At 58.9% G+C, this 11,285-nt stretch overlaps 1 protein-coding gene across 4 annotated transcripts; it reads left to right on the top strand.

Moving 5' to 3' along the window:
* Positions 1-770: 770 nt before the first annotated feature.
* ALPL (alkaline phosphatase, biomineralization associated) lies at positions 771-10,211 on the top strand. 4 transcript variants are annotated; one of them, XM_051637389.1, is made up of 12 exons: positions 771-864; positions 1,984-2,063; positions 2,149-2,268; positions 3,164-3,279; positions 3,980-4,154; positions 4,235-4,410; positions 5,955-6,098; positions 6,306-6,375; positions 7,053-7,187; positions 8,095-8,286; positions 8,372-8,491; positions 9,455-10,211. In XM_051637389.1, exons 2-12 carry the CDS (start codon positions 2,003-2,005, stop codon positions 9,706-9,708), a joined length of 1,563 nt encoding a protein of 520 aa, XP_051493349.1. In that variant the 5' UTR covers positions 771-864; positions 1,984-2,002; the 3' UTR covers positions 9,709-10,211. The 4 variants fall into 4 exon arrangements, with proteins under 4 accessions (XP_051493349.1, XP_051493348.1, XP_051493347.1 ...); XM_051637388.1 differs by having other exon boundaries at positions 771-891; positions 1,969-2,063; XM_051637387.1 differs by having other exon boundaries at positions 1,969-2,063; positions 9,455-10,210.
* Positions 10,212-11,285: the final 1,074 nt, after the last annotated feature.

Raw genomic sequence — 11,285 nt, 5'->3', positions numbered from 1 at the left:
CACTCATCTCACCCATGAAGCTACAAACCGCTGGGCTGGGCAAGAGCTGGGGGGGATGCAAAGGGCGGGGGGGGGAAGGGAAAAGGGGTGCTGGGGGGATTTGGGTCTGCAGGAGCTGCCCACCCCCGGGGTGTCGGGGCAGCGCTGGGGGGGAGGGGGGGTCAGGGAGCGCCCTCGGTGACACCCCGAAGCTTTCGGGGAGCGGATTTTTGGGCTGAGACCGCCACCTTCTGGGGAGGCACCCACGGCCCCGCGGAGACCCACGCCCCCGCCCCCCCAGAAGGGGAAACTGAGGCGGGAGGGGTGTGTGTGGGGGGGGTCATCCTGCTGCCTTGGCGGTGAAGCCTTGTTTGTTGTAGGACCTGCAGTAAAGCTGTTTCCAGCAGGGCGCACTCGTGGGCTGCAGCAAGAGCCCGGGTGGGGAAACTGAGGCAGAGTTGACACCCCCCCCACCCCCCACCTCTCCTCACGACCCGCAGCGCAAACTCACCCTCTTGTCGCTGGCACATTTTGGGTGGAAACAGTGCAAAAACACCCCAGGGGTGAACCCCGCTTTCCCCTCCCCGCCTGAGGACGGGACCAGCTCAGCACCCACAACCAGGCATGGATGCAGCCCAGTCCGCCCAGTCCTCCCAGTCCTCCCAGTCAAACCCGGCAGAGGGCACCAGTAAGCCCAGTTTGTAGCCTTTTCTAGCCCCCCGCCCCCCCCCCCTTCCCAGTGCTGGCAGCGGGGGGAGGGTGGAGGAAGGGGAGGAGGAGGAGGAGGCGAAGGCCGGTGCGGGGGGGATTTAAGGGCTCGCGGTCCCCCCCGCCTCCTCCCGCCGCCCAGGAGGGACGTGGGTGTTGCGACCCAAGTTTCTGCGGGTACGTGTGTCGTGTGTCCCCCCGGCGGTAAGGACCCCCCCCCAGGGACACCGCTGCCATCCCCGGGGTGTCGGGGGGGTCCCTGGGCAGCGGGGGTGGGGGGGGGGGGGTGTGGGGAGGGATGGGAAGGGGCAGCGGGGGGGGGTGTGAGATGGGGATGCGAGGTTGTGATGGGGACAGTGTGCAACAGGGACACAGGGAGGGGATGGGGACACGGGGTGTGCTGGGTACATTGGTGTGCAACGGGGACACGGGTGTGCAGCAGGGACACAGGGAGGGGATGGGGACATAAGTGTGCAACAGGGACACGGGGGTATTTTGGGGACACGGGGTGTGCTGAGGACATGGATGTGCAGCGGGGACACGTGTGTGCAACGGGGGCACGGGTGCAATGGCAACATGAGTGTGCAATGGGAACACAGTGGTGTGGTGGGGACACAAGCGTGCAACAGGGACATGGGTGTGCAATACGGACATGGGCAATGGTGGGAACATGGACGTAGAGCAAGGACATGGAGGTGTGATGGGGACATGGGTATGGGGTGGGGACATGAGTGTGCAAGGGGGGCAGATGTGCAACGGGAACATGGGCAGGCGATGGGGACATTGGGGACACTGGCTGGGGATGGGGACAGGGTTGTGTGATGGGCATGGGGATGTGCAATGGGGACATGGGCATGGAATGGGGACACAGATGTGATGGGGACTGACAGGCAGTGGAGACCTGGGCATTGGATGGGGACACAGACATGGGATGGGGATGTGGGCATGGGACGGGGACACGGACACAAGATGGGGACATGGACATGGGACAGGGATACACAAGTCATGGGACATGGCCATGCGATGGGGACAGGGACACACGATGGGGACCCAGCCATGTGACAGGGACCCCGCTGTGCCACACGCACATGGGGGCTGTGCCACTGCCCCCCAGCCGCGGGTTGGTGCCAGCAAAGTGACCGCTGGCTGGAGGGGGACAGCTGGCATGTCCCCAGGGAGGTCACAGGACATTTCCCGCCCATCCACGCTTTGCCGAGCCCCGGGGCAAAGGTCTCGGTGGGGAAACTGAGGCACGGGGCGGGTGTCCCCCTCCCTCCGCAGTTCTCTCCTCTCCAGCACCCGCCCCGCAAGCAGGATGAAGGCTCTCCTCCTCCTCTTCCTCCTCCCCCAGCTTGGCTCCGCATCGCTGGTCCCTGGTAGGTGACGGTTTTGAGGGGAGGGGGGCTCAGCACCCCAAAAGTGGGTGCTGGTGGGTGAGATGTAGCCCGGTCCCCCCCACAGAGAGGGAGAAGGACCCCGAGTACTGGCGGGCGCAGGCGCAGGAGACCCTGCGGGAGGCTCTGAGGCTCCAGCGCCTCAACCAGAATGTGGCCAAGAACCTCATCCTGTTCCTGGGCGACGGTGAGATGGGGGCACCCACCCCGGGGTGGGGGGACGGGAGGTGCCTGTTAAGGGGGGAGGGGCAGGATAAATTGGGTGTGTGATAAAGTGGGTGCAGTGATAAACTGAATTTGCAATAAATTGGGTGCTGAGATAAACTGGGTGCTGCAATAAACTGGGTTAGGAACAAGTTGGGTTTCCAGTCATGTCGGTGCTGGGATGAGCTGGGTGCTGGGATAAACTGGGTTTCCAGTAAGTTGGATGCTGGGATAAATTGGGTGCTACAGCAAATCAGGTTTGGAACAAGTTGGGTACTGGGATAAACTGCTGCGATAAACTGGGTTTAGAAGAAGTTGGGTGCTGGGATAAGCTGGGTGCTGGGATAAGCTGTCTACTGGGATAAACTGGGTTTGCATAAATCAGGGGCTGCAAAGCGCTGTGTCTATGATAAACTGACTGCTGCAGCAAACTCAGCTTGCCAGAAACCATGTGCTGGGATAAGTTGGGTTTGCAGTACACTGGGTGCTAGGTTAAGTCTGGTTTGTAGTGAACTGGGAGCTGGGATAACTTGGGTTTGCAATTAACTGGGTGCTGGGTTAAATCTGAGTTGTAATAAGTTGGGTGCTGGGATAGATCTGGATTGCAATAAATGGGGTGCTGGGATAAGTGGTTTTGCAGTGAACTGGGTGCTGGGATAAGTGGGTTTGCAGCGAACAAGGCGCTGTGGTTAAGTCTGGGTTGCAGTAAGTTGGGTGCTCAGATAAATTGAGTTTGTGATAAATCGGGTGCTGGAATAAATCTGGTTTGCAATCAGCTGGGAGCTGGGATGAATGGGGGGTTGGGGTGAAGTGGGTGCTGGGTCGAAGGGTGCCGTGCTGAGCCGTGCCCCGCGGTGCCGGGCTGGCCGGTACCCCAGGCATGGGTGTCTCCACCGTCACGGCTGCCCGCATCCTCAAGGGGCAGCTGCAGAACCGCCAGGGCGAGGAGAGCCTGCTGGAGATGGAGAAGTTCCCCTACGTCGCCTTGGCCAAGGTGAGCCCCCCCGGGACACCCCCCGGGAGAGGATGGGACACCCCCGCAAGGTCACAGCCGGGTGGGTGGCATCGACCGGGAGCCCGGAATGAGGTCAGGGGCGGGCGCAGGGAGCTGGGCCGGTGCCCGTGGGAACGGCCGAGAGGGGGGGCAGGAGGGGCCGGGACCACCACCCCCCCCGCGGCTCCTGCGGTCATTTTGCTGAACAAGAGGAGCTTTTTTGTTTGGTTTGGGTTTTTTTTTTTTTGCTTAATTATGAAATCGGGACTCCCGGCCGCTGGCTCCTGCGCCCGCCGGGGATGCTCACGGTGGCCTCGCTCTGCTGGCCTGAAAATGGGCTGGGAAAGGGTGAAAAGTGTCAAAGTGCAGCAAGGAGATGGCGTGTGACCATGTTCAGGGGGGAAAGGGGTGAAATTGGGGGGGGGGCAAGGGGGAAAAAAGGTGGGGGGGAACGGGTGGGATGAGTGCTGCCAGACAGCACGAGGTGGGGAGCTCCAAGTCGGGGATGATGGTGATGAAACCCCAGGGTGGGAGTGATGGTGGTGATGGTGACAACTGTGATGGTGATAGTAGGGGTGGTGATGGTGGTGGTGATGATGACAAAGGTGTTGGCGGTGATGCCGATGACAGTGATGGTGACGATGCCAGTGGTGGTGCTGATGGTGCTGATGGTCTATTTATCTTCCTCCCCACCCCCCAGACATACAACACCAACGCTCAGGTGCCCGACAGCGCGGGCACAGCCACCGCCTACCTCTGTGGTGTCAAAGCCAACGAGGGGACCGTGGGCGTCAGCGCCGGCGTCACCCGCGACCGCTGCAACACCACCAAGGGCCAGGAGGTGACCTCCATCCTCCGCTGGGCCAAGGATGAAGGTGAGGGGCTGGCGGGCGATGGGCTGAAGCCGTGGGGTTTGGGGGTATTCCCACTGTTACCCCCCCAATGTGTGGTGCAGGCAAGGCGGTGGGCATCGTCACCACCACGCGGGTGACCCACGCGACGCCCAGCGCCGCCTACGCTCACTCTGCCAACCGCGACTGGTACTCGGATGGAGAGATGCCCCCGGACGCGCTGGAGGGCGGCTGCAGGGACATCGCCCGGCAGCTGGTGGAGAACATCCCTGACATTGAGGTAGGGATGGGGACAAGGCCACCAGGGATGTGGGCTGGAGCCACCCAGGGGTGAGGACAGGGCCATGGGTAGCTATACGGGACCAGGACCAGAGATGGGTGAAGGGTTGGAACCACCAAAGGGTGCAGGACCAGGACTGTGAGTGGGTACAAGGCTAGGACTGCTGCAGTAGATGTGGCTGAGATCACCAAAGGGTGCAGGACCAGGACTGTGAGTGGGTACAAGGCTAGGACTGCTCCAGTAGATGTGGCTGAGACCACCAATGGGTGCAGGACCAGGACTATGGGTAGATATGGGGCCAGGACCACCAATAGGTGCAGAGTGGGGACCCCCAGAAGATGTTGGACTGGGACTACCAATGAATGCAGAGCTAGAACAACCACCAAATGTGGAACCAGGACCAAGACCACCCAAGGGTGCAAAGCCAGAGCCCCTAAGAGACATGGGACCAGGACCACCCATGGGTGCAGAACCAGGCTGCCAGTAAATGTGAGACCAGGACAACCCACTGTGGCAGAGCCAGAACCTCCAACCGATGTGGGACCAGGACCACCCATGGGTGGGGTACCAGGACTTTTGGGTGGATATGGGACCAGGACCTCCACCAGACATAGGGCTGGAACCACGATCACATCTAGTCCCACCCAAAGCCCCCTCCACAGCATCCCCCTCCTTTCCCATCCTTCCCATACCCCAAACCCTCCATTTCCCCCCTGATTCTGCCCCTCGCTGCGGATTTACGCAGAAATTCAGCCTTGTAAATAAATCCTCTTCTGTCCTTCAAAATAGCCCCAAAGCAAAACATTTCAGCCTGTTATTTAGCTCTTTAATAGCCTCTTCTCCTGTTTTTTTTCCCTTTAATATAATTTCAACTCTGTCCCAGGCTGGAAATAATTATATAGTGGGGAAAGGACATTTTTTTTTTTCCCCTTTTTATTTTTTTCGTTTAATAATTTTGGCGGTGGCATTTTGCAGCTTTATAATTCACCTTCTGCCTGGAGAGAAAGGGGGAGGGGGAATAGATATTAAAAAAAAAAAAAAAAAAAAAAAAAAGGGTAAAAAATAAAATAAATCTCTCCTGGGTTATAAATACCAGAGGCCAAATAAATCAGGCTCCAAAGCAAACAGCGAGCGCCGCGGGTTGGGGCTCCGGCCCAGCGGGTTCACCCGGGGACCCCACAGAAAAATATATATATATACATGTATATAAAAAAAAGGGCAAATTTGCTGCTGGAAATGATTATTTTTGTCCTGGAGGGTTTGTTTTTTTGTTGGTTTGGTTTTTTGTGTTTTGGTGTGCTTTTTTTTTTTAATGAATAGGGAGAGATGGAGGGTTATTTCCAGCGAGGTGAAATTCCTTGGGTGTTTTCTCCCGGTTTCTTTTTTCCCTCCCGTGGCAGCACCAGGGTGTTCCTGGACATCTGGCTCCACCTCCTCGGGGTTTCCCACCCTTGTTAAACCCAAAATTAATGGGTTTAAATCCCAATTAATGGGGGGGAAGGGGAGGGGGAAATTAATGCATTTTTCCATCCCTTCCTTTTCAGGTGATCTTGGGTGGTGGGCGGAAATACATGTTCCCCAAAAATGCCAGTGATGTGGAGTATCCCCAGGAGGAGAAGCATCGGGGCACCCGCCTGGATCGCAGGGATCTTGTCCAGGCCTGGCACGATGCCAAGCCCCCCGGCAAGGTGACAGGGACATTTTTTTTTTGGTGGGGAGAGGTGGTTGATACATACACATCACCCCACTGGAACCTCACCAGGCTGTTCCCGTGTTGGTGGTGGTGGGGCTGAAGGAGATGTTCTGGGGGAGAGGGGAGATATAAAGCAGCCCTGAGGGCTGGTGGAGGTGGTGGGTGGTGGGGAGGTGACACCCTGGCTGTCCCCTGTCCCCAGGAGGCCAGGTATGTGTGGCACCGGCGGGACCTGCTGGCACTCAACCTCAGCCGTGTGGATTTCCTCCTGGGTGAGTCCCAGGGTGCCCCTGCCTTCGTTGGGTGCTTTGGGGGATCCCCTGGCCTGGCCCAGGGTGCAGCTGGAGGAGCCAGTTATCCCCCAGTGATGCTGGTACCCCTCCGGGGATGCAGCACCCTCCAAAGGATGCTGGTTCCCCCAAGGGAAGCAGTTACACCTCCCCCCCCCAAAGATGCTGGTACCAGGGGATGCTGGTACCCCTGGGATGCTGTTACACACCCACCCAGCCCCAAGATGCTGGTACCCTCAAGAAATGCTGTTACACCCTCCCCCGCCCCCCGGGTGTTGCTCCTCCTCTGGGGATGCAGATACCTCCAAGGGATGCTTGTTCCACCCCGCCCTCCCCAAGGATGTGGTTACCCCCTCTCCTCAGAGATGCCTGTACCTCCCCAAAGATGCTCCTACTCCCTCCCAGGGGTGCAATTCTCCCCCTCCCACCGGGGGAAACAGGGCTGTGTTGGGTTTTCTGGCCCATGCTGCAGTTCTCCAGCCCAGCCAGGGAGCAGGATTCAGAGCACCCCCCATCCTCAGCTCCCATCTCATCCCCTTGGATCCACTGGGGGTGGAGGGGGGACACTGGAATCAGCACCAGGTGCAGACTGGGGGGGGGGGGGGGGCTGGATTGGGCCCTTTGGGAAAGGCTGTCCCCAGCAGTGTCCCTGTCCCCAGGCCTCTTCGAGCCAGGTGACATGGTGTATGAGCTGGACAGGAATAACCAGACGGACCCGTCCCTCACCGAGATGGTGGCCGTGGCCATCAGGATGCTCCAGAAAAACCCCCGGGGGTTTTTCCTCCTGGTTGAAGGTGAGGGTGAGAGGAGGGGGGGGTGAGAGGGGCAAAGAAGGAGTAGGGAGGATGATGGGGAGTGTAAAGGAGGAGTGAGTAGGGGGTGCAAAAAGTGGGGATAGAGAGGGTGACGGGGGTGCAAAGGTGCAGAGAGAGAGTAGGGGGTGGAGAGAGTAGGGGGTGCAGAAATGGGGGGTGCAGGGGGGGGGAAAGGAGGTGGTGAGGGGATGCAATGGGGGGAGTAAAGAAGGTGATGGAGGATGCAAGGAGGGGGGTGTGCAAAGGGGGAGGTAAAGAGGGGAAAGAAGGGGGTAGTGGGGGAACACAAAAGGGGGGACAAGGGAGGGTGATGAGGGGTTTCAAAGGGGGAATAAAGGGGGTGACGGGATGCAAAGGGGATAAAGAGTGATGGGGGTGCAAAGGGGAGTTACAAAGACAGGGAATGAGGGTGATGGGGGATGCAAAGGGCAGGGGCCAAAGGGAATGCAAAGGGAGGACAAAGGGGGCTGATGAGGGGTAAAAAAGTGGGAGGTGAGGGACTTCAAAGGGGGAATAAAGGGGGTGAAAGGGGAGACAAAGGGCAGGTAATGAGGGTAATGGGAGATGAAAAGGGGGGGATAAAGAGGGTGAGAGGGGATGCAAAGGGGGGGAAATGAAAGGGGGAGAGGGGGAAGAGGGATGATGAGGATGCACAGAGACCAAAAAAAATGGGGGCAAAGGAGCACGATGAAGGATAACAAGAAGGTAGTGGGGGCAACTAGGGGTGTCAAGAGGGAAGATGCCAAGAGGGGTGGGGAGGGGCAGCAGGGGGGGCAATGGGGGATGTCAAGAGAGCAAAGAGATGCTGCAGGGATGATGGTGAAGGGAGGGGAGATGCCGAGGGGGTGGTGTGGGGGGCACTGCCAAGCAGCACCGGGGCCCACAGGAGGCCGGATCGACCACGGGCACCACGAGGGGAAGGCGAAGCAGGCGCTGCACGAGGCGGTGGAGCTGGACAGGGCGATCGGGCTGGCGTCCCGCCTCACCAGCGCCGGGGACACCCTCAGCGTCGTCACCGCCGACCACTCCCACGTCTTCACCTTCGGCGGCTACACCCCCCGCGGGAACCCCATCTTCGGTGAGTCCTGGGGGCGAGGGAGAACCTCGGGTACAAGCCCTGGGGACAAGCCCAAGGGCAGGGCTGATGGTGCCACCACCACCAGGTCTGGCCCCGATGCAGAGCGACGTGGATCGCAAGCCCTTCACCTCCATCCTCTACGGCAACGGCCCCGGCTACAAAATCGTGGCAGGCGAGAGAGAAAACGTCTCTGCTGTGGATTTTGGTGAGTGGATTTTGGGGCAAAAGCCCCCAAGAGTTTTACAGCATGACTAGAAGGAGTGAGGTGTTTTTTTTTTTTTTTTTAATGCATCTTATTTTGGGGGGTTTTGTGCCCTAGTGTGTGGCCAAGAGGTTGCCCAGGGAAGCTGTGGCTGCCCCATCCCTGGCAGTGTTGAAGGGCAGGTTGGATGGGGCTTGGAGCAGCCTGGGCTGGTGGGAGGTGTCCCTGCCCATGCAGGGGGTTGGATCTAGATTATCTTGAAGGTCCCTTCCAACCCAAACCACTCCATGATTCTATGAAGCAGTGCTTTTTAAAAATTAATCTTATTTTGGGGGGTTTCTCTGCCCCAGTGCATGACTAGAAGTGGTGGGTTTTTAAAATTAATATTATTTCAGGTTTTTTTTTGTCTCCTTGCCTGGCCAGAAGAGTCATAAAATGATAGAATCATGGACTGGTTTGGGTTGGAAGGGACCTTAAAGACCACCCAGTCCCAAATCCCCCTGCATGGGCAGGGACACCTCCCACCAGCCCAGGTTGCTCCAAGCCCCATCCAACCTGCCCTTCAACACTGCCAGGGATGGGGCAGCCACAGCTTCCCTGGGCAACCTGGGCCAGGGTCTCACCACCCTCACAGGGAAGAATTTCCTCCTCATGTCCAACCTCAATCTCCCCTCTTCCAGTTTTCATCCATCCCCCTCATCCCATCCCTCCCTGCCCTTGTCCCAAGCCCCTCCCCAGCTTTCCTGGAGCCCCTTCAGGCACTGGAAGGTGCTCTAAGGTCTCCCTGGAGCCTCCCCTTCTCCACTCAAAAAAAAGAGAGAGAAACACACTGTGGGGTGTAGAAATAGCAGCTTGTGGGGTTTTTAAAATAACCTTTTTGGGGGGCTTTTGTGCTTCAGTGAGTGGCTAAAAGTCCCGTTTATTTTTTTAAAGAAACTAACCTCCTGTTCCTTCCCCCCTCCCCAGCCCACGCCAACTACCAGGCTCAATCAGCCGTCCCGCTGCGCCAGGAGACCCACGGGGGGGAGGACGTGGCCGTGTTCGCCCGTGGGCCCATGGCCCACCTCCTCCACGGGGTCCACGAGCAGAACTACATCCCCCACGCCATGGCTTATGCCGCCTGCATCGGCCCCAACCGCGGGCACTGCAGCTCCGCCCCCCGCCCCAGCGCCCCCCTCCTCCTGCCCTTCCTCGCCCTCCTCCTCCTCCTCTTCTCCTAAACCCACACAAGGGGGGGGGGATTTATTTTTAATTCCTCCCCCCCTTTTTTTTTTTTAATTCTTTTTTTTGTTGTTGGGAAAAAGCGACCCGGGAGCGGTTTTGGTGCTGGAGCTGCCTCTGTAAATACACGGTGCCTTCCCCCTGTAATTAGCATCCCTGCCTGCCCCAGCCCGAACCCACCGCGGGATTTGGGATGGGAGCCGGAGCCTCGCTGGATAATTCCCTCCCTCCCTCCCAGCCCTCCCCCTTCCCCCCCCCCCCCCAAGACATCTTTGAGCCAGACGCGATGGGGCCGGGTCCTAAAATGCCTCCCGGTTTGGCTCTTGGCTGAGGACTGACGCCGGCGCCCGGCTCATCACACGTGTGGGCAGCCGGAAACCGCGCGGAGATGGAGGGGGAAGGACGGGGGAAAAAAGGAAAGAAAAAAAATCAACTTATCGGGTTAATTTATCCCCAAAACTTGTTTTTTTCTGTCTCTGGAGTGATTTATTTCGCTTGAAAAAGCTTTGGTTTGAGGCAATTTGCTGCTCGGGGGGGGGGGAACCTGAGGCGGGGTTTCAGGTCTGGGTGTTGCAGGGAGCAAAGCGGGGGGTGTTAAAGGGGGGCACCGGCTGGGACAAGCCCCCCTCGTTAGGGTCGGCTAATTAGGGGGCTGGGTAATTAGGGGAGGGGGCTTTTCGCAGCTTGCAAGGTGGGATTGAGGCTGGAGGGGGAGGGGGGGCCCTTGGGTGTGCAAATGCCACCGTGCAACGCACCCTTGCCTCTGCAAACACCCCCTCCCCCACCGATCTCCCCCTCCCCCCGCAAACATCCCACTGGGCCCCTCCAATCCCACCCACCCCCTTCCCCTTTTTAATCCATTCACCACTTTCATAAATAAATCCCTGCTCCGTTTTTTTTGTTGTTTAATTAACCATCAAACTCCGCAGCGGGCAGGGGCGGTGACCAAAGCGGCGCCAGATTTCGGGGAGGGGGGAGAGAGTCGAGTCTGGGGGGGGAGGCTGGTCTGTGACACCCCCACTTTGCCCGGTGCCCTTTCCACCCGCGCTGGCATCGCCCGTGTCCCCAGCCACGTCCCAGTCCCTGGCGCTGGAGCTTCCCAGAATCCCGGCGCTCCCGAGCTATGTTTAACCGGTCCCGGGGTGCTTCGTGGTTTTTGGGGGTTCGGGAAAGGGGGGGGGAGGGAACCACTTTTCCTTGGCCGGGGAGTTGGCACCAAGCCGGTGGCCACCGGGGCCACCAGCCAAATGCCGCTCCCGACGGTGGCTTGGCCACCAAAGCTGAAAAAGGGGGGGGGGGGGGGTCCTGAGGGGAGGGGAATAAAAGGGGGGGGTGGCCTAAAGACGAGGGGTTGGAGGGGGGGGGGGCACGGATCGCCGGCCACGTTTTGGGGCACCCGCAGCACCCCAAAAATAAGGGGAAAACCAAAGCAAGGCTCAGCTCAGCCTGAGTGCCACGGAACCCCCCCCCCAGATCCTCAAAAATGACCCCAAAACTGGGTGGGTGTGGTTTTAAGGCTAGAGGTTTTGGGGTCTCCCTCACTAAGATGTCGAGACCCTCCCCCAGATATCGGGAC

This window comes from Apus apus, chromosome 20 (genome assembly GCF_020740795.1).
Source record: "Apus apus isolate bApuApu2 chromosome 20, bApuApu2.pri.cur, whole genome shotgun sequence".
In the NCBI taxonomy this organism is placed as follows: Eukaryota; Metazoa; Chordata; class Aves; order Apodiformes; family Apodidae; genus Apus; species Apus apus.
This window is presented reverse-complemented; position numbering and strand designations above follow the sequence as displayed.